This window comes from Urocitellus parryii, chromosome 2, assembly GCF_045843805.1.
Source record: "Urocitellus parryii isolate mUroPar1 chromosome 2, mUroPar1.hap1, whole genome shotgun sequence".
NCBI lineage: Eukaryota > Metazoa > Chordata > Mammalia > Rodentia > Sciuridae > Urocitellus > Urocitellus parryii.
This window is the reverse complement of record NC_135532.1, coordinates 54,092-81,183: the sequence shown is the minus strand read 5'-3', so window position 1 is coordinate 81,183 and position 27,092 is coordinate 54,092. Positions and strand designations below refer to the sequence as shown.

The 27,092-nt window shown below is 57.7% G+C and overlaps 1 protein-coding gene across 3 annotated transcripts in view; it reads right to left on the bottom strand.

Moving 5' to 3' along the window:
- Positions 1-8,209: 8,209 nt before the first annotated feature.
- Positions 8,210-27,092, bottom strand: part of Tmem255b (transmembrane protein 255B) — a 42,332-nt gene continuing 23,449 nt past the window's right edge. For 2 of the 3 annotated variants that reach the window (XM_026382162.2, XM_026382163.2), the window contains exon 9: positions 8,210-8,750. In XM_026382162.2, coding sequence (XP_026237947.1) covers positions 8,586-8,750 — 165 coding nt within the window. In that variant the 3' untranslated portion in view covers positions 8,210-8,585. The remainder of the gene's footprint in view (positions 8,751-27,092) is intronic. The other variant, XM_026382165.2, reaches the window with a different exon arrangement.

Genomic DNA, 27,092 nt, shown 5'->3' with positions numbered 1-27,092 from the left:
TGAAGCCGTGGGACAGTGCCCCAGGCTGTCCACTGGGCACAAGAGCCCGGTTTCGGGCATGGTTGAACAGGACTCACCTCGCCCCACAGCAGGGAGCCAGGAGCCAGCCCCGAGAGGCGTGGGGAGACGGCCTGTAGGGGCCCTGGAGCCAGGGGTGGGCCCCTCCCCTCACCCTCCCCCTCCCACCCTGGCGCTGCCGGGTCCCAGGGCGCTGGTGGTTTCCCTCTGTCCTGGAGGCGGTTCTGGAAGGCCTGCATGGAATGTCCTCAGGGAGCGTCCTCCCAGCCAGCCCTCCTTCTCTTCAGGAGTTCAAGGGGCAGAACAGAGAAGAAGGAAAGCTGTCTCTGCGGCTGGACCATGCTGGACCCACAGGGACACGCCTGGGCCTTTCCCTGCCCTCCTCGGGGGTGACACCCCTACTTCCTGACGCTTTCTCAGGCTCCATGGGCGCCAGGCCTTCCTCCACCTCCTGCCAAACACAGCAGAAACCTTGGCTGGCCAAACCCTGCGGCCCCTTCTCTGGCTGCCAGTCACGTGGCTCTCTCTGCATCTTGGGTTCGGACAGCGCCGGAGCTGGGTGCTGACTTCGGGGTCTGAGATTATTCCAGAGTTTCTTTTTCCTTAAGGAACAGCCTTCACTGTGTGCAGTTCGTCTTTTCCAGGATATCGGGGGACTCTGTCCTTTCAAGTCCGGTCCTGTGCACAGGGCCATTAGAGCCACCCCTCTACCTCTACCCAAAGGTGCCAGGCGGCCTCTGATGGCGTGTGACCATGGGAGTGTCTGCAGCCCCTGCTCCCCTCCATCCCCTGCAGCCCCCTGCCTGCTGCAAAGCCACCCTCTTGAATCCACTGCTTTAAAGCCACGGGTGATGTGCCTCCTCCATGATTCGCAGGACTGTGGGTTGGTTGTGCATGTGAATGTGAAGGAAGGTTGCAAGCTCTGCTAGAAGGTTCTAGGGACCCACAGGAACACAGGGCTCTCATCCAGAGTGGATCACAACTTCCTGAAAGTCCATCAGGCAGAATGACCACCCAACAACGAAATGGGCAGGAGGCCTGAGCAGGCCCCACGGCCAAGGGCTGCATGTGGCACTGTGCTGGGCAGGAGGAGGAAGACAACGGCAGCCACACTGAGTATCGGCATCTTGGTAAATCAACAGCAGAGGCCCTGCAGCCCGGAGACCGCAGAAGCCCAACTCTGACAAGTCGCCACCAGTCTCGTGAGTGGGAGTGTCCTCCGGGCCCGGCACGCGCACACCACACACAGGCAACAGCTGCAGCAGCTGCTCGCAGAGCACACCCCCAGAGACAGCCCTGCCTCCGCCAGGCTTCACCTGCGACACTGAGAAGTGAGGACGAAGAGCTGCCCGCTGGTGACCCGTGAGCAACCTCATGAGCCTGAAGCCGAGCACAGCCCCAGCTCTGGGCACCCTGGCCTCCAGAAAGGGCCAGCTCACGGGCAGCAGACTCCTGCAGGGCCCAGGCCTGGCACAGCTTCATCCAGCACTTTTTCTGCATGTAAATCAGGTTTCATAATTTTCAAGTTCTGTGAAACGGAAAGGGGTGCACTCACAACTCCTGCCACCTGAGCCATGCAGTGCGCCCACCCTGGACAGGTGGGAGGAAAGGCCAGAGCAGAAGCCCCACACCTGCCTGCAGTAAAGCTTCTCTTGGCTGAGACCCTGAGGCCAGCTTTGGGGAGTCGGGGATGGAGCCCCAATATGACAAGACATGGAGGACCACTGGACACTGACCACCCCTCAGCCTGCAGGGAGAGCCTGGAGGACCCCAAACACTGGGTGTGAGGCCCCCAGGAAGAGGACTCAGCAGACCCTCCACAGCTGAGCCCAGGGAGTCACACCTGCAAGCCCAGCTCCGAAGAGCAGGGGGCTGCCAAGGGGGCCCCCCGACCTGAGGGCAGAGGCTTGACCAGGGCCTGCCCACTCACGGTGCAGCCTGGGGAGAAGCTGCTCGGCATCCGAGGTGCAAGAACGGCCACCAGGCTGTGGGCGGAATGGCTCACATTCTTTGTGGCTGTGTGAGGGAAGAGACATTTTTGTGGGCATGAATAAAATTGTTGACCTTGGAGTTTAATATTTCTAAACAGCTCTTGGCTCTAGGAAAGAGTAAGAGAGCCAGCCAGGAAGAACAACGTAGGGCCTGAAAGACATGGCTCAGCACAGCTTCGGGCAGGCGCTCAGCCCTGCCCCAGGCTCTGGGCATCTGGCCGCAGTCAGTACCAGAGGGGAACATGCATTCCTTGGGGATCTGGGTGCCTGGTTGGCCTGGGGGGCTTTGGGGCCATGGCTCTGGTGGGCAGAGGTCCCAGACTGCCATTCAGGGATGGAGGACCACTGGACACTAGGCCATAGCTTCACCAAGTGTGAGCCCCAGGGAGGAGGCCTCGCAGTGCACAGAACAGGGCTCTGAGGCCTGGAGATGTGGCAGTCCTTGGCAGCTGGAAGTCCATCTCTGCTGTTCTGACCACTGCACAGGGCGAGGCATCCTTGCTCCAGCCCTGGAGTCAGCAAACCAGCAGCAGGGGTCTTTGCCAAGACATCCCCCCATGCCCCTGGCTTTTCCTAACCTCCTCACCTTCTACTCACAGAGGAGAAGAGGGACCCATCACCACTGCATGCACACCTCCCTCCCCCACCTCTCTCTGCAGTACTAGGGACGCGCCCAGGGGCTCAGGCAGACGAGGGAGGCAATCACTCTGTCACTGAGCTACACTCCAGCCTTTTTAGGTTTTATTCTGACATGGTCTTGCTGAGTTGCCCAGGCTGGTCTGGGACTCATGATCCTCCTGCCTCTGCAGTTTGGATCATAGGTAGGTGCCACCACGCTCTCCGGCAAGCCCCTCCTGAGGACCAGCCATGCAGGCCACATCCACACTGCTAAGCTGCCCACTCTGGACGGATGCACGGGGCAGGTCCCGAGGCTGGTGCTGACTGATCCTGAGCAATAGGTGCTGAGCAGGATGGGTCACTTGGTCCAGAGAGGATTAACATCAGTGAGAGGTTAAACAGATTTTTACAAATGCCATCAGACTGTGGTCCTGTGAGATCCGTCTTTGCTCTGCAGAGGCCGTGAGAAAACCCAGCCAGCAGAACCTCATCTGCCTTGAGCAGAGCGAGCAGGTGACTGTGGGGACTTGCAAAGGGCTGCCGCAGGGAGCCCCCACCAGCTCAAAGCAAAGGCTGTCCAGAAATGTGTGACCTCAGCAGACTGGGTGGCACGGATGCCCGGAATCCAGGAGCCCCCAGGAAGCGGAAGGCGGGTGGTCACTGTGGCCTGTGCTCTGCCATCTTGGCATGATCCTCCCTCAAGTTAAGAGCCGTGTGCTCTGCAATCCTTGTGTTCTATCAAAAGTCCCCAAGTTTACACAAGTCCAGAGAGTGTGGGCTGTCCTCTTGCCTCCACAGGCAGAGCTGGCCACATTGAGGAGACAACAGTCAGGCGGTGGCTTCCCCTGGCCTTCATCTATGTGGCCTCTAAAGGTACCTCATCATGAAGTGCTCGTTAGGTTTGCACCTGACGTCCCCCAAGGACTCCTATGATGAAGGCTTGGTCCCAGTGCAGCTGTGTGCAGAGGTGGGCCCTGGGGAGTGGGTGACCATGAGGACTCTGACCTCAGCAGTAGATCAACCCGTCCGTGGTTAGTAATATCCGTGGTTAGTAATATCCGTGGTTAGTAATATCCGTGGATTAGTGATTCGCATGGACCATTGCGGGGGGGGGGGGGGCCTGAGGTGGGCTGGGCCCAAGGTCGTTGGAGAAGGTAGGTCACCAGGGCTGTCCCTGGGGAGGGCTGACCTCGTCCCCACCATCCTCCCGCACTCTTGGCCGCCTGGCTCCCAGCTGCTAGTGGCCTTCCTGTACCACAGATTCTACCCTAACATTCCTGCAAGATGGCCGGGTAAAATGAGAGCAAATGGACACAAAGGGTTTGACTTGGGCATGTCGGAGAGTAGCTCAGTCATTTCTTGCTAAGTTTAAAAATATAGTCCAAACGAGACAAACAATTCAGCAAGAGTGGCCGTTGACCACGGGATCTGAAACCTCAGGCCTTTGACACAGTTCCATAAATGACATTTGAACCTCGACTTACAAAGAACAATCAGGGACAAAAAGAGGCTGAGTCATGCTCTCAGAAGTTGTGGGGAGCTGACGTCTGGTTCCTGGAGGTCAGGGACACTGGGACCTGGTTCCTGGAGGTCAGGGACACTGGGACCTGGTTCCTGGAGGTCACGGACACTGGGACCTGGTTCCTGGAGGTCAGGGTGACTGGGACCTAGTTCCTGGAGGTCAGGGTGACTGGGACCTTGTTCCTGGAGGTCAGGGTCACTGGGACCTGGTTCCTGGAGGTCAGGGTCACTGTGGTCTGGTTCCTGGAGGTCAGGGTCACTGGGGTCTGGTTCCTGGAGGTCAGGGTGACTGAGACCTGGTTCCTGGAGGTCAGGGTGACTGGGACCTGGTTCCTGGAGGTCAGGGTGACTGGGACCTGGTTCCTGGAGGTCAGGGTCACTGGGACCTGGTTCCTGGAGGTCAGGGACACTGGGACCTGGTTCCTGGAGGTCAGGGTCACTGGGACCTGGTTCCTGGAGGTCAGGGACACTGGGACCTGGTTCCTGGAGGGCAGGGACACTGGGACCTGGTTCCTGGAGGTCAGGGTCACTGGGACCTGGTTCCTGGAGGTCAGGGTCACTGGGACCTGGTTCCTGGAGGTCAGGGACACTGGGACCTGGTTCCTGGAGGTCAGGGTCACTGGGACCTGGTTCCTGGAGGTCAGGGACACTGGGACCTGGTTCCTGGAGGTCAGGGTCACTGGGACCTGGTTCCTGGAGGTCAGGGACACTGGGGTCTGGTTCCTGGAGGTCAAGGTCACTGGGACCTGGTTCCTGGAGGTCAGGGACACTGGGACCTGGTTCCTGGAGGTCAGGGACACTGGGACCTGTTTCCTGGAGGTCAGGGACACTGGGACCTGGTTCCTGGAGGTCAGGGACACTGGGACCTGGTTCCTGGAGGTCAGGGACACTGAGGTCTGGTTCCTGGAGGTCAGGGACACTGGGACCTGGTTCCTGGAGGTCAGGGTCACTGGGGTCTGGTTCCTAGAGGTCACGGACACTGGGACCTGGTTCCTAGAGGTCACGGACCCTGGGACCTGGTTCCTGTAGGTCAGGGACACTGGGACCTGGTTCCTGGAGGTCAGGGACACTGGGACCTGGTTCCTGGAGGTCAGGGACAATGGGATCTGGTTCCTGGAGGTCAGGGTCACTGGGATCTGGTTCCTGGAGGTCAGGGACACTGGGACCTGGTTCCTGGAGGTCAGGGTCACTGGGACCTGGTTCCTGGAGGTCAGGGACACTGGGACCCGGTTCCTGGAGGTCAGGGTCACTGGGACCTGGTTCCTGGAGGTCAGGATCACTGGGACCTGGTTCCTGGAGGTCAGGGACACTGGGGTCTGGTTCCTGGAGGTCAGAGACACTGGGAACTGGTTCCTGGAGGTCAGGGACACTGGGACCTGGTTCCTGGAGGTGAGGGACACTGGGACCTGGTTCCTGGAGGTCAGGGACACTGGGACCTGGTTCCTGGAGGTCAGGGTCACTGGGACCTGGTTCCTGGAGGTCAGGGACACTGGGACCTGGTTCCTGGAGGTCAGGGACACTGGGACCTGGTTCCTGGAGGTCAGGGTCACTGGGACCTGGTTCCTGGAGGTCAGGGACACTGGGACCTGGTTCCTGGAGGTCAGGGTCACTGGGACCTGGTTCCTGGAGGTCAGGGACACTGGGACCTGGTTCCTGGAGGTCAGGGTCACTGGGACCTGGTTCCTGGAGGTCAGGGACACTGGGACCTGGTTCCTGGAGGTCAGGGTCACTGGGGTCTGGTTCCTGGAGGTCACGGACACTGGGACCTGTTTCCTGGAGGTCAGGGTCACTGGGACCTGGTTCCTGGAGGTCAGGGTGACTGGGACCTGGTTCCTGGAGGTCAGGGTCACTGCGACCTGGTACCTGGAGGTCAGGATCACTGGGACCTGGTTCCTGGAGGTCAGGGACACTGGGACCTGGTTCCTGGAGGTCAGAGACACTGGGACCTGGTTCCTGGAGGTCAGGGTCACTGGGACCTGGTTCCTGGAGGTCAGGGACACTGGGACCTGGTTCCTGGAGGTCAGGGTCACTGGGACCTGGTTCCTGGAGGTCAGGGTCACTGGGACCTGGTTCCTGGAGGTCACGGACACTGGGACCTGGTTCCTGGAGGTCAGGGTCACTGGGACCTGGTTCCTGGAGGTCAGGGACACTGGGACCTGTTTCCTGGAGGTCAGGGTCACTGGGACCTGGTTCCTGGAGGTCAGGGTCACTGGGACCTGGTTCCTGGAGGTCAGGGTCACTGGGACCTGGTTCCTGGAGGTCAGGGTCACTGGGACCTGGTTCCTGGAGGTCAGGGTCACTGGGACCTGGTTCCTGGAGGTCAGGGTCACTGGGACCTGGTTCCTGGAGGTCAGGGACACTGGGACCTGCTTCCTGGAGGTCAGGGACACTGGGACCTGGTTCCTGGAGGTCAGGGTCACTGGGGTCTGGTTCCTGGAGGTCAGGGTCACTGGGACCTGGTTCCTGGATGTCACGGACACTGGGACCTGTTTCCTGGAGGTCAGGGTCACTGGGAACTGGTTCCTGGAGGTCAGGGACACTGGGACCTGGTTCCTGGAGGTCAGGGACACTGGGACCTGGTTCCTGAAGGTCAGGGTCACTGGGACCTGGTTCCTGGAGGTCAGGGCCACTGGGACCTGGTTCCTGGAGGTCAGGGTCACTGGGACCTGGTTCCTGGAGGTCAGGGTGACTGGGACCTGGTTCCTGGAGGTCAGGGACACTGGGACCTGGTTCCTGGAGGTCAGGGACACTGGGACCTTGTTCCTGGAGGTCAAGGTCACTGGGACCTGGTTCCTGGAGGTCAGGGACACTGGGACCTGGTTCCTGGAGGTCAGGGACACTGGGACCTGGTTCCTGGAGATCAGGGACACTGGAGTCTGGTTCCTGGAGGTCAGAGGACCTGAGGCTGAGCTGCACCCAAGATTGTCAGCACCAAGGGGAGACCCAGATCATGTTCTCCTGGAAAACAGACTCGTGAGGCTAATTTCAACAAAATGATAAGCCAGAGTTACGGGTTTATGGGCGGGGGCCATCACTGCCACCCAGAGACCAGTCACAGCCCCTGGGCTGTTATCCGGCGTCTTCCGCACACCAGTCTTGGGGCTGCCCTGTGCTGGTGTGTGCCTTGCATGGCCTTTGTCCTGGACCTGTCCAGGTTCAGAGCAGGTCCCTGTGCCACTGAGTCTGCCAGTCGGAGTGTGGTTCCAGGCCAGCAGGGGGCGCAGGAGCCACGTCTTCCAGGTTCCTGTCCCCTCCAAGCTCCCTGGTCTTTTTTCCCCAATGGTGCAGGATGGTGTTGTGGAGAAAAGACCCCCACCCCATGTGCTGCAGCTGAAACTATGGAACCAACTGGCCACGGTCAGGCAGTGGGAGGGGACAGGGTTATTGTGTACCCGGGGCATTCGTGGGACGCAGGGAAGGCATCCTTGATGGAAGCAAGGGAGGGCAGGGAGAGGGGCAGAAAGAGCCTGCCTCTCCTCGTAGCCCTCCTTCCTGTTGGAGACGCTCCAGCCGGAGGGAATCACACAGGAGGAATCACACAGCACGGTGCATGCTTTGGGGCTGTCCCGACAGCTCACTGACTCCGTGCAGGGACTGCTGGGTCAGCCAGGACCTGGCCATCTCCAAGAACAAGCACACTTCAGCTTCTTCACAGGGGCCTGGCACGGCGGTCACATGTGGCACCCTCAGTGTATGACAGAGTGGGGAGGCCAGGTCCTGGGGACCCTCTGCCCTGGCGTTCCCTTGGTCAGAGACTGGAGGTTCCGTGGCGCCTCCTGCAGTTGCAGGCTGCAGGTGTGCAGTCTCTGGGCAGAGTGAGGAGCAGCAGCAGGACCCCAGAGCCCTGGGTAGGCAGCACTCGGGCAGATATGTGTCCCAGCACTGAGCAGGCAGCAGGACCCAGGCCTCAAGCACAGGCCATGCACAGGCCTTTGGAAACTCTCCAAGCCAATGCCAGGAGGACACAGCACTGGGGGCAGGTGGGACCCTGTGCATCCCTAGGGACTCACACACAGAAAACACACATCTACCACACCTTTCCTTAAAAGAACGGTCTTCATTCGGCGATGTACCAAGCTGTATTCCCCTTGCAGCCTGATGAAAACAGCCAGCTGATTGAGAGGAAGGCAGAGAGTGGACTTCTGGTTCCGTGAGTGAAGGCAGACTTCTGAGCAGCCCCTTCCAACAGAGGAGGCTGGGCTGAGTGTGGGGTGTTGGCTTCGCGCCGAGAGGGGAATCAAGCAAAGCCGCCTCGGGCTCTGGTGGACTGGCGCAGCTCTCACCTCTATTCCTGGCCAAGGGTGGGTCCCTGAGGGGAGGACAGCACCGCCTTCAGAAGCTGTCCAGCTCTACAGAAGGCCAGCTGCAGATCAGGGTTTCCAGACAGCTTTTTAAAAACCAGCAAAACCAAGATACTTTTCAATCTGCCACCCGAAGTCAGGGTGCGTAGGGGGGTGGCTTCTCCCCAGGGAGGAAAGAGGCTGGCACGCAGGGTGCTGGAGCGTTGGCTGCAGGCCCATGGTGGGAGCCCTGAGAGGGAGGCTGCGTGTCCTCGGGTAGATGGAGGTCAGTGCAGGCTGAGGCCCAAAGGATGCCGGAGGGCTGCAATTAAACAGAGGCATCCTCAGTCAGCAGGGGACCTGCCTGCACACTGTCCAGAGAATATGCAGGCCCCACCTTGGCACAGCGCCCATGCAGACCCAGGGTCCACCCAAACAGGGTCCAAGGGAGCCATCAGCCAGGAAAGGTCCAAAGAGAGGGGCCAAGCGTCAGCCCCGCTGGAAGCTCTGGGCACAGATGCTCCCAGAGCCACGAAGAGACCCTGAGAGGCTGCCCCGAGCCCCTCCCTCTGTGGGCCTCCTCTCTGCAGGCCGCAAGAATAGCGCCATGACCTGACACAGAAGGTTACAGAAGGCAGAGCCACATCCTCCAGGCTCACACAGCATTTGATACTTCAAGGGAAACACAAGGCAATCAACAAGCACACCACAGTGATGGCTGACTGCATCAGCAGACAGGGAGATGGACACGCCACATTTAGCAACCACAGAGGAAAACGAGGACCACAGAGGAAGCCCAGGAACCACAGAGGAAAACCAGGAACCACAGAGGAAGACCAGGAACCACAGAGGAAGACCAGGAACCACAGAGGAAAACCAGGAACCACAGAGGAAGACCAGGAACCACAGAGGAAGACCAGGAACCACAGAGGAAGACCAGGAACCACAGAGGAAGCTCCAGGGACCACAGAGGAAAACCAGGAACCACAGAGGAAAACCAGGAACCACAGAGGAAGCCCAGGAACCACAGAGGAAAACCAGGAACCACAGAGGAAAACCAGGAACCACAGAGGAAAACCAGGAACCACAGAGGAAGATCCAGGAACCACAGAGGAAGATCCAGGAACCACAGAGGAAGCCCAGGAACCACAGAGGAAGACCAGGAACCACAGAGGAAAACCAGGAACCACAGAGGAAAACCAGGAACCACAGAGGAAGCCCAGGAACCACAGAGGAAGACCAGGAACCACAGAGGAAGACCAGGAACCACAGAGGAAAACCAGGAACCACAGAGGAAAACCAGGAACCAAAGAGGAAGACCAGGAACCACAGAGGAAGCCCAGGAACCACAGAGGAAAACCAGGAACCAGAGAGGAAGCCCCAGGAACCACAGAGGAAGCCCCAGGAACCACAGAGGAAAACCAGGAACCACAGAGGAAGCTCCAGGAACCACAGAGGAAGCCCCAGGAACCACAGAGGAAAACCAGGAACCACAGAGGAAGCCCAGGAACCACAGAGGAAGCCCCAGGAACCACAGAGGAAAACCAGGAACCAGAGAGGAAGCCCCAGGAACCACAGAGGAAGCCCCAGGAACCACAGAGGAAAACCAGGAACCACAGAGGAAGCCCAGGAACCACAGAGGAAGCCCCAGGAACCACAGAGGAAGACCAGGAACCACAGAGGAAGCCGAGGAACCACAGAGGAAGCTCCAGGAACCACAGAGGAAAACCAGGAACCACAGAGGAAGCTCCAGGAACCACAGAGGAAAACCAGGAACCACAGAGGAAGCCCAGGAACCACAGAGGAAGCTCCAGGAACTAGAGAGGAAGCCCCAGGAACCAGAGAGGAAGCCCCAGGAACCACAGAGGAAGCCCAGGAACCACAGAGGAAGCCCCAGGAACCACAGAGGAAAACCAGGAACCACAGAGGAAGACCAGGAACCACAGAGGAAGCCCAGGAACCACAGAGGAAAACCAGGAACCACAGAGGAAGCCCAGGAACCACAGAGGAAAACCAAGAACCACAGAGGAAGCCACAGGAACCACAGAGGAAGCCCCAGGAACCACAGAGGAAAACCAGGAACCACAGAGGAAAACCAGGAACCACAGAGGAAGCCCAGGAACCACAGAGGAAAACCAAGAACCACAGAGGAAGCCCCAGGAACCACAGAGGAAGCCAAGGAACCACAGAGGAAAACCAGGAACCAGAGAGGAAGCCCCAGGAACCACAGAGGAAGCCCCAGGAACCACAGAGGAAAACCAGGAACCACAGAGGAAGCTCCAGGAACCAGGGAGGAAAACCAGGAACCACAGAGGAAGCCCAGGAACCACAGAGGAAGACCAGGAACCACAGAGGAAGCCGAGGAACCACAGAGGAAGCTCCAGGAACCACAGAGGAAAACCAGGAACCACAGAGGAAGACCAGGAAGCACAGAGGACGCCCAGGAACCACAGAGGAAAACCAGGAACCACAGAGGAAAACCAGGAACCACAGAGGAAGACCAGGAACCACAGAGGAAGCCGAGGAACCACAGAGGAAGCCCAGGAACCACAGAGGAAGCTCCAGGAACCACAGAGGAAAACCAGGAACCACAGAGGAAGACCAGGAACCACAGAGGAAGATCCAGGAACCACAGAGGAAGCTCCAGGAACCACAGAGGAAAACCAGGAACCACAGAGGAAGCCCAGGAACCACAGAGGAAGCTCCAGGAACTAGAGAGGAAGCCCCAGGAACCAGAGAGGAAGCCCCAGGAACCACAGAGGAAGCCCAGGAACCACAGAGGAAGCCCAGGAACCACAGAGGAAAACCAGGAACCACAGAGGAAGACCAGGAACCACAGAGGAAGCCCAGGAACCACAGAGGAAAACCAGGAACCAGAGAGGAAGCCCCAGGAATCACAGAGGAAGCCCCAGGAACCACAGAGGAAGCCCCAGGAACCACAGAGGAAAACCAGGAACCACAGAGGAAGCCCAGGAACCACAGAGGAAAACCAGGAACCACAGAGGAAGCCCCAGGAACCACAGAGGAAGCCCCAGGAACCACAGAGGAAAACCAGGAACCACAGAGGAAGACCAGGAACCACAGAGGAAAACCAGGAACCACAGAGGAAGCCCAGGAACCACAGAGGAAGCCCCAGGAACCACAGAGGAAAACCGGGAACCACAGAGGAAAACCAGGAACCACAGAGGAAGCCCAGGAACTACAGAGGAAAACCAGGAACCACAGAGGAAAACCAGGAACCACAGAGGAAGCCCAGGAACCACAGAGGAAAACCAGGAATCACAGAGGAAAACCAGGAACCACAGAGGAAGCCCAGGAACCACAGAGGAAGCCCCAGGAACCACAGAGGAAAACCAGGAACCACAGAGGAAGCCGAGGAACCACAGAGGAAGCCCAGGAACCACAGAGGAAGCTCCAGGAACCACAGAGGAAAACCAGGAACCACAGAGGAAGACCAGGAACCACGGAGGAAGATCCAGGAACCACAGAGGAAGCTCCAGGAACCACAGAGGAAAACCAGGAACCACAGAGGAAAACCAGGAACCACAGAGGAAGATCCAGGAACCACAGAGGAAGCCCAGGAACCACAGAGGAAGCCCAGGAACCACAGAGGAAGCCCAGGAACCACAGAGGAAGCTCCAGGAACCACAGAGGAAAACCAGGAACCACAGAGGAAGACCAGGAACCACAGAGGAAGATCCAGGAACCACAGAGGAAGCTCCAGGAACCACAGAGGAAAACCAGGAACCACAGAGGAAAACCAGGAACCACAGAGGAAGATCCAGGAACCACAGAGGAAGCCCAGGAACCACAGAGGAAGCCCCAGGAACCACAGAGGAAGCCCAGGAACCACAGAGGAAAACCAGGAACCACAGAGGAAGCCCAGGAACCACAGAGGAAAACCGGGAACCACAGAGGAAAACCAGGAACCACAGAGGAAGACCAGGAACCACAGAGGAAAACCAGGAACCACAGAGGAAGCCCAGGAACCACAGAGGAAAACCAGGAACCACAGAGGAAGATCCAGGAACCAGAGAGGAAAACCAGGAACCACAGAGGAAGCCCCAGGAACCACAGAGGAAGCCCCAGGAACCACAGAGGAAAACCGGGAACCACAGAGGAAGCCCAGGAACCACAGAGGAAGCCCAGGAACCACAGAGGAAAACCAGGAACCACAGAGGAAGCAGGAACCACAGAGGAAAACCAAGAACCACAGAGGAAGACCAGGAACCACAGAGGAAAACCAGGAACCACAGAGGAAGCTCCAGGAACCACAGAGGAAAACCAGGAACCACAGAGGAAGATCCAGGAACCAGAGAGGAAAACCAGGAACCACAGAGGAAGCCCCAGGAACCACAGAGGAAAACCAGGAACCACAGAGGAAGACCAGGAAACACAGAGGAAGCCCAGGAACCACAGAGGAAGCCCAGGAACCACAGAGGAAGCCCCAGGAACCACAGAGGAAAACCGGGAACCACAGAGGAAAACCAGGAACCACAGAGGAAGACCAGGAACCACAGAGGAAAACCAGGAACCACAGAGGAAGATCCAGGAACCAGAGAGGAAAACCAGGAACCACAGAGGAAGCCCCAGGAACCAGAGAGGGAAACCAGGAACCACAGAGGAAGACCAGGAACCACAGAGGAAAACCAGGAACCACAGAGGAAGCCCAGGAACCACAGAGGAAGCCCCAGGAACCACAGAGGAAAACCGGGAACCACAGAGGAAAACCAGGAACCACAGAGGAAAACCAGGAACCACAGAGGAAGCAGGAACCACAGAGGAAAACCAAGAACCACAGAGGAAGCCCCAGGAACCACAGAGGAAAACCAGGAACCACAGAGGAAGCCCCAGGAACCACAGAGGAAAACCAGGAACCACAGAGGAAGCCCCAGGAACCACAGAGGAAGCCCAGGAACCACAGAGGAAGCCCAGGAACCACAGAGGAAGCCCCAGGAACCACAGAGGAAAACCAGGAACCACAGAGGAAAACCAGGAACCACAGAGGAAGACCAGGAACCACAGAGGAAAACCAGGAACCACAGAGGAAGCCCAGGAACCACAGAGGAAAACCAAGAACCACAGAGGAAGCCCCAGGAACCACAGAGGAAAACCAGGAACCACAGAGGAAGCCCCAGGAACCACAGAGGAAAACCAGGAACCACAGAGGAAAACCAGGAACCACAGAGGAAGATCCAGGAACCACAGAGGAAGCCCCAGGAACCACAGAGGAAAACCAGGAACCACAGAGGAAGCCCCAGGAGCCAGAGAGGAAGCTCCAGGAACCACAGAGGAAAACCAGGAACTACAGAGGAAAACCAGGAACCACAGAGGAAGCTCCAGGGACCACAGAGGAAAACCAGGAACCAGAGAGGAAGCCCCAGGAACCACAGAGGACCCCCAGGAACCACAGAGGAAGCCCAGGAACCACAGAGGAAGATCCAGGAACCACAGAGGAAGCCCCAGGAACCAGAGAGGAAGCCCCAGGAACCACAGAGGACGCCCCAGGAACCACAGAGGGAAAACCAGGAACCACAGAGGAAGATCCAGGAACCACAGAGGAAAACCAGGAACCACAGAGGAAGCCCAGGAACTACAGAGGAAAACCAGGAACCACAGAGGAAGCTCCAGGGACCACAGAGGAAAACCAGGAACCACAGAGGAAGCTCCAGGAACCACAGAGGAAGCCCCAGGAACCACAGAGGAAGCCCAGGAACCACAGAGGAAAACCAGGAACCACAGAGGAAGCCCCAGGAACCACAGAGGAAAACCAGGAACCACAGAGGAAAACCAGGAACCACAGAGGAAGCCCCAGGAACCACACAGGAAGCCCCAGGAACCACAGAGGAAGCCCCAGGAACCACAGAGGAAAACCAGGAACCACAGAGGAAGCTCCAGGAACCACAGAGGAAGCCCAGGAACCACAGAGGAAGCCCAGAAACCACAGAGGAAAACCAGGAACCACAGAGGAAGCCCCAGGAACCACAGAGGAAAACCAGGAACCACAGAGGAAGACCAGGAACCACAGAGGAAGACCAGGAACCACAGAGGAAGACCAGGAACCACAGAGGAAGCCCCAGGACCCACAGAGGAAAACCAGGAACCACAGAGGAAAACCAGGAACCACAGAGGAAGATCCAGGAACCACAGAGGAAGCCCCAGGAACCACAGAGGAAGCCCCAGGAACCACAGAGGAAAACCAGGAACCACAGAGGAAGCCCCAGGAGCCAGAGAGGAAGCTCCAGGAACCACAGAGGAAAACCAGGAACTACAGAGGAAAACCAGGAACCACATAGGAAGCCCAGGACCCACAGAGGAAGACCAGGAACCACAGAGGAAGATCCAGGAACCAGAGAGGAAGCCCCAGGACCAGAGAGGAAGCCCCAGGAACCACAGAGGAAGCCCCAGGAACCACACAGGAAGCCCAGGAACCAGGGAGGAAAACCAGGAACCACAGAGGAAGATCCAGGAACCACAGAGGAAAACCAGGAACCACAGAGAAGACCAGGAACCACAGAGGAAGCCCCAGGAACCACAGAGGAAAACCAGGAACCACAGAGGAAGCCCCAGGAACCACAGAGGAAGCCCCAGGAACCACAGAGGAAAACCAGGAACCACAGAGGAAGCCCAGGAACCACAGAGGAAGCCCCAGGAACCACAGAGGAAGACCAGGAACCACAGAGGAAGCCGAGGAACCACAGAGGAAGCTCCAGGAACCACAGAGGAAAACCAGGAACCACAGAGGAAGCTCCAGGAACCACAGAGGAAAACCAGGAACCACAGAGGAAGCCCAGGAACCACAGAGGAAGCTCCAGGAACTAGAGAGGAAGCCCCAGGAACCAGAGAGGAAGCCCCAGGAACCACAGAGGAAGCCCAGGAACCACAGAGGAAGCCCCAGGAACCACAGAGGAAAACCAGGAACCACAGAGGAAGACCAGGAACCACAGAGGAAGCCCAGGAACCACAGAGGAAAACCAGGAACCACAGAGGAAGCCCAGGAACCACAGAGGAAAACCAAGAACCACAGAGGAAGCCACAGGAACCACAGAGGAAGCCCCAGGAACCACAGAGGAAAACCAGGAACCACAGAGGAAAACCAGGAACCACAGAGGAAGCCCAGGAACCACAGAGGAAAACCAAGAACCACAGAGGAAGCCCCAGGAACCACAGAGGAAGCCCAGGAACCACAGAGGAAAACCAGGAACCAGAGAGGAAGCCCCAGGAACCACAGAGGAAGCCCCAGGAACCACAGAGGAAAACCAGGAACCACAGAGGAAGCTCCAGGAACCAGGGAGGAAAACCAGGAACCACAGAGGAAGCCCAGGAACCACAGAGGAAGACCAGGAACCACAGAGGAAGCCGAGGAACCACAGAGGAAGCTCCAGGAACCACAGAGGAAAACCAGGAACCACAGAGGAAGACCAGGAAGCACAGAGGAAGCCCAGGAACCACAGAGGAAAACCAGGAACCACAGAGGAAAACCAGGAACCACAGAGGAAGACCAGGAACCACAGAGGAAGCCGAGGAACCACAGAGGAAGCCCAGGAACCACAGAGGAAGCTCCAGGAACCACAGAGGAAAACCAGGAACCACAGAGGAAGACCAGGAACCACAGAGGAAGATCCAGGAACCACAGAGGAAGCTCCAGGAACCACAGAGGAAAACCAGGAACCACAGAGGAAGCCCAGGAACCACAGAGGAAGCTCCAGGAACCACAGAGGAAGCTCCAGGAACCACAGAGGAAAACCAGGAACCACAGAGGAAGACCAGGAACCACAGAGGAAGATCCAGGAACCACAGAGGAAGCTCCAGGAACCACAGAGGAAAACCAGGAACCACAGAGGAAAACCAGGAACCACAGAGGAAGATCCAGGAACCACAGAGGAAGCCCCAGGAACCACAGAGGAAGCCCCAGGAACCACAGAGGAAGCCCAGGAACCACAGAGGAAAACCAGGAACCACAGAGGAAGCCCAGGAACCACAGAGGAAAACCGGGAACCACAGAGGAAAACCAGGAACCACAGAGGAAGACCAGGAACCACAGAGGAAAACCAGGAACCACAGAGGAAGCCCAGGAACCACAGAGGAAAACCAGGAACCACAGAGGAAGATCCAGGAACCAGAGAGGAAAACCAGGAACCACAGAGGAAGCCCCAGGAACCACAGAGGAAGCCCCAGGAACCACAGAGGAAAACCGGGAACCACAGAGGAAGCCCAGGAACCACAGAGGAAGCCCAGGAACCACAGAGGAAAACCAGGAACCACAGAGGAAGCAGGAACCACAGAGGAAAACCAAGAACCACAGAGGAAGACCAGGAACCACAGAGGAAGCTCCAGGAACCACAGAGGAAAACCAGGAACCACAGAGGAAGATCCAGGAACCAGAGAGGAAAACCAGGAACCACAGAGGAAGCCCCAGGAACCACAGAGGAAAACCAGGAACCACAGAGGAAGACCAGGAAACACAGAGGAAGCCCAGGAACCACAGAGGAAGCCCAGGAACCACAGAGGAAGCCCCAGGAACCACAGAGGAAAACCGGGAACCACAGAGGAAAACCAGGAACCACAGAGGAAGACCAGGAACCACAGAGGAAAACCAGGAACCACAGAGGAAGATCCAGGAACCAGAGAGGAAAACCAGGAACCACAGAGGAAGCCCCAGGAACCAGAGAGGAAAACCAGGAACCACAGAGGAAGACCAGGAACCACAGAGGAAAACCAGGAACCACAGAGGAAGCCCAGGAACCACAGAGGAAGCCCCAGGAACCACAGAGGAAAACCGGGAACCACAGAGGAAAACCAGGAACCACAGAGGAAAACCAGGAACCACAGAGGAAGCAGGAACCACAGAGGAAAACCAAGAACCACAGAGGAAGCCCCAGGAACCACAGAGGAAAACCAGGAACCACAGAGGAAGCCCCAGGAACCACAGAGGAAAACCAGGAACCACAGAGGAAGCCCCAGGAACCACAGAGGAAGCCCAGGAACCACAGAGGAAGCCCAGGAACCACAGAGGAAGCCCCAGGAACCACAGAGGAAAACCAGGAACCACAGAGGAAAACCAGGAACCACAGAGGAAGACCAGGAACCACAGAGGAAAACCAGGAACCACAGAGGAAGCCCAGGAACCACAGAGGAAAACCAAGAACCACAGAGGAAGCCCCAGGAACCACAGAGGAAAACCAGGAACCACAGAGGAAGCCCCAGGAACCACAGAGGAAAACCAGGAACCACAGAGGAAAACCAGGAACCACAGAGGAAGATCCAGGAACCACAGAGGAAGCCCCAGGAACCACAGAGGAAAACCAGGAACCACAGAGGAAGCCCCAGGAGCCAGAGAGGAAGCTCCAGGAACCACAGAGGAAAACCAGGAACTACAGAGGAAAACCAGGAACCACAGAGGAAGCTCCAGGGACCACAGAGGAAAACCAGGAACCAGAGAGGAAGCCCCAGGAACCACAGAGGACCCCCAGGAACCACAGAGGAAGCCCAGGAACCACAGAGGAAGATCCAGGAACCACAGAGGAAGCCCCAGGAACCAGAGAGGAAGCCCCAGGAACCACAGAGGACGCCCCAGGAACCACAGAGGAAAACCAGGAACCACAGAGGAAGATCCAGGAACCACAGAGGAAAACCAGGAACCACAGAGGAAGCCCAGGAACTACAGAGGAAAACCAGGAACCACAGAGGAAGCTCCAGGGACCACAGAGGAAAACCAGGAACCACAGAGGAAGCTCCAGGAACCACAGAGGAAGCCCCAGGAACCACAGAGGAAGCCCAGGAACCACAGAGGAAAACCAGGAACCACAGAGGAAGCCCCAGGAACCACAGAGGAAAACCAGGAACCACAGAGGAAAACCAGGAACCACAGAGGAAGCCCCAGGAACCACACAGGAAGCCCCAGGAACCACAGAGGAAGCCCCAGGAACCACAGAGGAAAACCAGGAACCACAGAGGAAGCTCCAGGAACCACAGAGGAAGCCCAGGAACCACAGAGGAAGCCCAGAAACCACAGAGGAAAACCAGGAACCACAGAGGAAGCTCCAGGAACCACAGAGGAAGCCCCAGGAACCACAGAGGAAAACCAGGAACCACAGAGGAAGACCAGGAACCACAGAGGAAGACCAGGAACCACAGAGGAAGACCAGGAACCACAGAGGAAGCCCCAGGACCCACAGAGGAAAACCAGGAACCACAGAGGAAAACCAGGAACCACAGAGGAAGATCCAGGAACCACAGAGGAAGCCCCAGGAACCACAGAGGAAGCCCCAGGAACCACAGAGGAAAACCAGGAACCACAGAGGAAGCCCCAGGAGCCAGAGAGGAAGCTCCAGGAACCACAGAGGAAAACCAGGAACTACAGAGGAAAACCAGGAACCACATAGGAAGCCCAGGACCCACAGAGGAAGACCAGGAACCACAGAGGAAGATCCAGGAACCAGAGAGGAAGCCCCAGGACCAGAGAGGAAGCCCCAGGAACCACAGAGGAAGCCCCAGGAACCACACAGGAAGCCCAGGAACCAGGGAGGAAAACCAGGAACCACAGAGGAAGATCCAGGAACCACAGAGGAAAACCAGGAACCACAGAGAAGACCAGGAACCACAGAGGAAGCCCCAGGAACCACAGAGGAAAACCAGGAACCACAGAGGAAGCCCCAGGAACCACAGAGGAAGCCCCAGGAACCACAGAGGAAAACCAGGAACCACAGAGGAAGCCCAGGAACCACAGAGGAAGCCCCAGGAACCACAGAGGAAGACCAGGAACCACAGAGGAAGCCGAGGAACCACAGAGGAAGCTCCAGGAACCACAGAGGAAAACCAGGAACCACAGAGGAAGCTCCAGGAACCACAGAGGAAAACCAGGAACCACAGAGGAAGCCCAGGAACCACAGAGGAAGCTCCAGGAACTAGAGAGGAAGCCCCAGGAACCAGAGAGGAAGCCCCAGGAACCACAGAGGAAGCCCAGGAACCACAGAGGAAGCCCCAGGAACCACAGAGGAAAACCAGGAACCACAGAGGAAGACCAGGAACCACAGAGGAAGCCCAGGAACCACAGAGGAAAACCAGGAACCACAGAGGAAGCCCAGGAACCACAGAGGAAAACCAAGAACCACAGAGGAAGCCACAGGAACCACAGAGGAAGCCCCAGGAACCACAGAGGAAAACCAGGAACCACAGAGGAAAACCAGGAACCACAGAGGAAGCCCAGGAACCACAGAGGAAAACCAAGAACCACAGAGGAAGCCCCAGGAACCACAGAGGAAGCCCAGGAACCACAGAGGAAAACCAGGAACCAGAGAGGAAGCCCCAGGAACCACAGAGGAAGCCCCAGGAACCACAGAGGAAAACCAGGAACCACAGAGGAAGCTCCAGGAACCAGGGAGGAAAACCAGGAACCACAGAGGAAGCCCAGGAACCACAGAGGAAGACCAGGAACCACAGAGGAAGCCGAGGAACCACAGAGGAAGCTCCAGGAACCACAGAGGAAAACCAGGAACCACAGAGGAAGACCAGGAAGCACAGAGGAAGCCCAGGAACCACAGAGGAAAACCAGGAACCACAGAGGAAAACCAGGAACCACAGAGGAAGACCAGGAACCACAGAGGAAGCCGAGGAACCACAGAGGAAGCCCAGGAACCACAGAGGAAGCTCCAGGAACCACAGAGGAAAACCAGGAACCACAGAGGAAGACCAGGAACCACAGAGGAAGATCCAGGAACCACAGAGGAAGCTCCAGGAACCACAGAGGAAAACCAGGAACCACAGAGGAAGCCCAGGAACCACAGAGGAAGCTCCAGGAACTAGAGAGGAAGCCCCAGGAACCAGAGAGGAAGCCCCAGGAACCACAGAGGAAGCCCAGGAACCACAGAGGAAGCCCAGGAACCACAGAGGAAAACCAGGAACCACAGAGGAAGACCAGGAACCACAGAGGAAGCCCAGGAACCACAGAGGAAAACCAGGAACCAGAGAGGAAGCCCCAGGAATCACAGAGGAAGCCCCAGGAACCACAGAGGAAGCCCCAGGAACCACAGAGGAAAACCAGGAACCACAGAGGAAGCCCAGGAACCACAGAGGAAAACCAGGAACCACAGAGGAAGCCCCAGGAACCACAGAGGAAGCCCCAGGAACCACAGAGGAAAACCAGGAACCACAGAGGAAGACCAGGAACCACAGAGGAAAACCAGGAACCACAGAGGAAGCCCAGGAACCACAGAGGAAGCCCCAGGAACCACAGAGGAAAACCGGGAACCACAGAGGAAAACCAGGAACCACAGAGGAAGCCCAGGAACTACAGAGGAAAACCAGGAACCACAGAGGAAAACCAGGAACCACAGAGGAAGCCCAGGAACCACAGAGGAAAACCAGGAATCACAGAGGAAAACCAGGAACCACAGAGGAAGCCCAGGAACCACAGAGGAAGCCCCAGGAACCACAGAGGAAAACCAGGAACCACAGAGGAAGCCGAGGAACCACAGAGGAAGCCCAGGAACCACAGAGGAAGCTCCAGGAACCACAGAGGAAAACCAGGAACCACAGAGGAAGACCAGGAACCACGGAGGAAGATCCAGGAACCACAGAGGAAGCTCCAGGAACCACAGAGGAAAACCAGGAACCACAGAGGAAAACCAGGAACCACAGAGGAAGATCCAGGAACCACAGAGGAAGCCCAGGAACCACAGAGGAAGCCCAGGAACCACAGAGGAAGCCCAGGAACCACAGAGGAAGCTCCAGGAACCACAGAGGAAAACCAGGAACCACAGAGGAAGACCAGGAACCACAGAGGAAGATCCAGGAACCACAGAGGAAGCTCCAGGAACCACAGAGGAAAACCAGGAACCACAGAGGAAAACCAGGAACCACAGAGGAAGATCCAGGAACCACAGAGGAAGCCCCAGGAACCACAGAGGAAGCCCCAGGAACCACAGAGGAAGCCCAGGAACCACAGAGGAAAACCAGGAACCACAGAGGAAGCCCAGGAACCACAGAGGAAAACCGGGAACCACAGAGGAAAACCAGGAACCACAGAGGAAGACCAGGAACCACAGAGGAAAACCAGGAACCACAGAGGAAGCCCAGGAACCACAGAGGAAAACCAGGAACCACAGAGGAAGATCCAGGAACCAGAGAGGAAAACCAGGAACCACAGAGGAAGCCCCAGGAACCACAGAGGAAGCCCCAGGAACCACAGAGGAAAACCGGGAACCACAGAGGAAGCCCAGGAACCACAGAGGAAGCCCAGGAACCACAGAGGAAAACCAGGAACCACAGAGGAAGCAGGAACCACAGAGGAAAACCAAGAACCACAGAGGAAGACCAGGAACCACAGAGGAAAACCAGGAACCACAGAGGAAGCTCCAGGAACCACAGAGGAAAACCAGGAACCACAGAGGAAGATCCAGGAACCAGAGAGGAAAACCAGGAACCACAGAGGAAGCCCCAGGAACCACAGAGGAAAACCAGGAACCACAGAGGAAGACCAGGAAACACAGAGGAAGCCCAGGAACCACAGAGGAAGCCCAGGAACCACAGAGGAAGCCCCAGGAACCACAGAGGAAAACCGGGAACCACAGAGGAAAACCAGGAACCACAGAGGAAGACCAGGAACCACAGAGGAAAACCAGGAACCACAGAGGAAGATCCAGGAACCAGAGAGGAAAACCAGGAACCACAGAGGAAGCCCCAGGAACCAGAGAGGAAAACCAGGAACCACAGAGGAAGACCAGGAACCACAGAGGAAAACCAGGAACCACAGAGGAAGCCCAGGAACCACAGAGGAAGCCCCAGGAACCACAGAGGAAAACCGGGAACCACAGAGGAAAACCAGGAACCACAGAGGAAAACCAGGAACCACAGAGGAAGCAGGAACCACAGAGGAAAACCAAGAACCACAGAGGAAGCCCCAGGAACCACAGAGGAAAACCAGGAACCACAGAGGAAGCCCCAGGAACCACAGAGGAAAACCAGGAACCACAGAGGAAGCCCCAGGAACCACAGAGGAAGCCCAGGAACCACAGAGGAAGCCCCAGGAACCACAGAGGAAAACCAGGAACCACAGAGGAAAACCAGGAACCACAGAGGAAGCCCAGGAACCACAGAGGAAAACCAGGAACCACAGAGGAAGCCCAGGAACCACAGAGGAAAACCAAGAACCACAGAGGAAGCCCCAGGAACCACAGAGGAAAACCAGGAACCACAGAGGAAGCCCCAGGAACCACAGAGGAAAACCAGGAACCACAGAGGAAAACCAGGAACCACAGAGGAAGATCCAGGAACCACAGAGGAAGCCCCAGGAACCACAGAGGAAAACCAGGAACCACAGAGGAAGCCCCAGGAGCCAGAGAGGAAGCTCCAGGAACCACAGAGGAAAACCAGGAACTACAGAGGAAAACCAGGAACCACAGAGGAAGCTCCAGGGACCACAGAGGAAAACCAGGAACCAGAGAGGAAGCCCCAGGAACCACAGAGGACCCCCAGGAACCACAGAGGAAGCCCAGGAACCACAGAGGAAGATCCAGGAACCACAGAGGAAGCCCCAGGAACCAGAGAGGAAGCCCCAGGAACCACAGAGGACGCCCCAGGAACCACAGAGGAAAACCAGGAACCACAGAGGAAGATCCAGGAACCACAGAGGAAAACCAGGAACCACAGAGGAAGCCCAGGAACTACAGAGGAAAACCAGGAACCACAGAGGAAGCTCCAGGGACCACAGAGGAAAACCAGGAACCACAGAGGAAGCTCCAGGAACCACAGAGGAAGCCCCAGGAACCACAGAGGAAGCCCAGGAACCACAGAGGAAAACCAGGAACCACAGAGGAAGCCCCAGGAACCACAGAGGAAAACCAGGAACCACAGAGGAAGCCCCAGGAACCACACAGGAAGCCCCAGGAACCAGAGAGGAAGCCCCAGGAACCACAGAGGAAAACCAGGAACCACAGAGGAAGCTCCAGGAACCACAGAGGAAGCCCAGGAACCACAGAGGAAGCCCAGAAACCACAGAGGAAAACCAGGAACCACAGAGGAAGCTCCAGGAACCACAGAGGAAGCCCCAGGAACCACAGAGGAAAACCAGGAACCACAGAGGAAGACCAGGAACCACAGAGGAAGACCAGGAACCACAGAGGAAGACCAGGAACCACAGAGGAAGCCCCAGGACCCACAGAGGAAAACCAGGAACCACAGAGGAAAACCAGGAACCACAGAGGAAGATCCAGGAACCACAGAGGAAGCCCCAGGAACCACAGAGGAAGCCCCAGGAACCACAGAGGAAAACCAGGAACCACAGAGGAAGCCCCAGGAGCCAGAGAGGAAGCTCCAGGAACCACAGAGGAAAACCAGGAACTACAGAGGAAAACCAGGAACCACATAGGAAGCCCAGGACCCACAGAGGAAGACCAGGAACCACAGAGGAAGATCCAGGAACCAGAGAGGAAGCCCCAGGACCAGAGAGGAAGCCCCAGGAACCACAGAGGAAGCCCCAGGAACCACACAGGAAGCCCAGGAACCAGGGAGGAAAACCAGGAACCACAGAGGAAGATCCAGGAACCACAGAGGAAAACCAGGAACCACAGAGAAGACCAGGAACCACAGAGGAAGCCCCAGGAACCACAGAGGAAGCCCAGGAACCAGGGAGGAAGCCCCAGGAACCACAGAGGAAGCCCAGGAACCAGGGAGGAAGCTCAGGAACCACAGAGGAAAACCAGGAACCACAGAGGTAGCCCAGGAACCACAGAGGAAGCCCAGGACCCACAGAGGAAAACCAGGAACCACAGAGGAAAACCAGCAACCACAGAGGAAGATCCAGGAACCACAGAGGAAGACCAGGAACCACAGAGGAAAACCAGGAACCACAGAGGAAGCCCAGGAACCACAGAGGAAAACCAGGAACCACAGAGGAAAACCAGGAACCACAGAGGAAGCCCCAGGAACCAGAGAGGAAGCCCCAGGAACCACAGAGGACGCCCCAGGAACCACAGAGGAAGCCCCAGGAACCAGAGAGGAAAACCAGGAACCACAGAGGAAAACCAGGAACCACAGAGGAAAACCAGGAACCACAGAGGAACACCAGGAACCACAGAGGAAAACCAGGAACCACAGAGGAAAACCAGGAACCACAGAGGAAGCCCAGGAACTACAGAGGAAAACCAGGAACCACAGAGGAAGCTCCAGGGACCACAGAGGAAAACCAGGAACCAGAGAGGAAGCCCCAGGAACCACAGAGGAAGCCCAGGAACCACAGAGGTAGCCCAGGAACCACAGAGGAAGCCCCAGGAACCACAGAGGAAGCCCCAGGAACCAGAGAGGAAAACCAGGAACCACAGAGGAAAACCAGGAACCACAGAGGAAAACCAGGAACCACAGAGGAACACCAGGAACCACAGAGGAAAACCAGGAACCACAGAGGAAAACCAGGAACCACAGAGGAAGCCCAGGAACTACAGAGGAAAACCAGGAACCACAGAGGAAGCTCCAGGGACCACAGAGGAAAACCAGGAACCAGAGAGGAAGCCCCAGGAACCACAGAGGAAGCCCAGGAACCACAGAGGTAGCCCAGGAACCACAGAGGAAGCCCCAGGAACCACAGAGGAAGCCCAGTAACCAGGGAGGAAAACCAGGAACCACAGAGGAAGCCCAGGAACCACAGAGGAAGCCCAGGAACCACAGAGGAAGCCCAGGAACCACAGAGGAAGTTCCCATAGAAGGGGCCTCGCCGGGAACTGGCCCAACACAGGGTGGACAGACCCTCACTTCCGGCACTCCAGTGAAGCCCTGCCTCTCCAGTCCCTCCTGCACTCATTGGGGAATCCGCTGGGTGTGTGGAAGCGGAGCCTTCATGTTTATTTTTGCTCAGGGCTCACACCCTCTCCAGGGGCCACTCCTCCCTGAGTCTTGTGCTGGGGGCTTGGCTCAAGGACTCCAGCAGAGCACTGAAGACTTCCTTTCCCTTCTCTTCTTGGCGGAAACCGAGCATCTCCTCGCTGTTGTGAGGAGATCCCCTCCCAGGCCTGGTGATCTCCTGGTGCCCCGCAAGCCACACCTGCTGGTGGTAGATGCTCAGCAGTCCCTTTTCCAGGACGCCCAGGTCTGCCCTGGGATGAAGGGGCAAGTTCCTGCCTGGAGTACCCCAGCCCACCGAGGTCCAAGAGTCATGCTCAGGTGGCAGCCTCCCACCAGCCAGCACAGAAAGTGGGTCCCTCCCCTGGGCAGGACTCAGCTCCTGCCTGGATCACTGACTCTGCAGAGCAGGGTCACGGCCCAGGTGGGAATCCAGGCTGGGGAGGGCCTGCTGTGCTCCCCCAGACAGACTTGACCAACAGAAGGCACCAAGATCTAGCAGCCCGAGGCCCAGGCCAGATAGGAGCACTGGGCTGGGGAAGAGTTCATCCCTGGTCACTCCTTGTGGGCAGCAGGCGTCAGGAGGGAGGGCACCGGTCAGGCAGGCTGAGCTGCATCACGTGTTCCTGGTGCCCCTGTGTCCATGGGAGCACCCTCCAGGGCAGGATGTGGCATTGTCCTGTGGTCCTGTGTCCAGCAAAACCCCAGATGAGGCAAGGAGGGCAGGTGCAGCCCCTGCGCAGGGCTGGAGCTAGCGGACAGGCGCCTTCTGTGATAGACAGGGGTGGAGAAGCTCATGGGGAAGACGGAGGCCAGAGCTCAAACGGGCCCACCACTGTGGGCGACCACACAGCAGGGCCCTTGGCCAGCGTCTCGCCACTTCTGAACCTGTGGCAGCACCTTCCCTCCCAGCCACGGCAGACTCCCTGCGGTTCCCCAGGGCAGCAGCACCTGGCCTCTGGGGGCCAGCCCTGGAGCCAACCAAGGGCTCCTCTGGCACATCCTTCCAGCGGTCACTCACAAGCCTGGACCAGCTCCCCAGCCTCAGAGGACCCTGCATTGGTCTCTCCTCTTGGGTTCAAGGGCCCCAGGGCATGGCCCTGGCTTCATTTCCAGATGAGACTCAGGCACAGAGAGAAGGGGCAGGAGGGGCCAGCACAGAGGCTTCACATCCCTGAGCCACAGCTGGCCGCGTCCCTGGCAGCACACCTGATGGAGTCTCTGCTCCGGTCCCACACCTGCTCTGGATCCACACACTGCCTCCGCCTCTCCTTCAGACCTGGAGCTGAGACGGCCTCACAGCTCTCAGGGGCAGCTCACACCTGGCCACTGCATGCGGTCAGTTCCTGGAGCCTCAACAGACTGCTCCAGACTGCCAGGGCTAGGGTATCCACACATGTCCACGTGGTCACTCTCTTCTCGGGTTTTACCTCCTACCAATCTGCTGTTGGGGTGCAGCCCTCCCCAAGGAGCCTCTGAAGACCTGACTTCGGCTCCGCAGCCCACAGCGCCCTGGGAGGCCTGCTTCCACAGGATACCCACCCGCAGGCTGCAGGTACGGCTGCCCCTGACCACCAGAAGCCCAGTCAGCAGGCTTCAGGAGCCTCCACAGAACAGGAAGCTGGCTCTGGTGGAGCAGGGCTCCCGCTGCCCCAGTGATGCTGCAGCAGGTGAAAGGGCTTCGAGGGTCACAACCGGGAGTCCTTGCTCACCAGGGCCGAGACCAGGGCCTGTCCAACACCTGGCAGGGCCCAGAAGCCTGCCAGATGATGACCCCCCAGAGGCCCAGTGCAGAGGCACTGAGTCAGGGTCCCGCTGGACCACCAGGGCC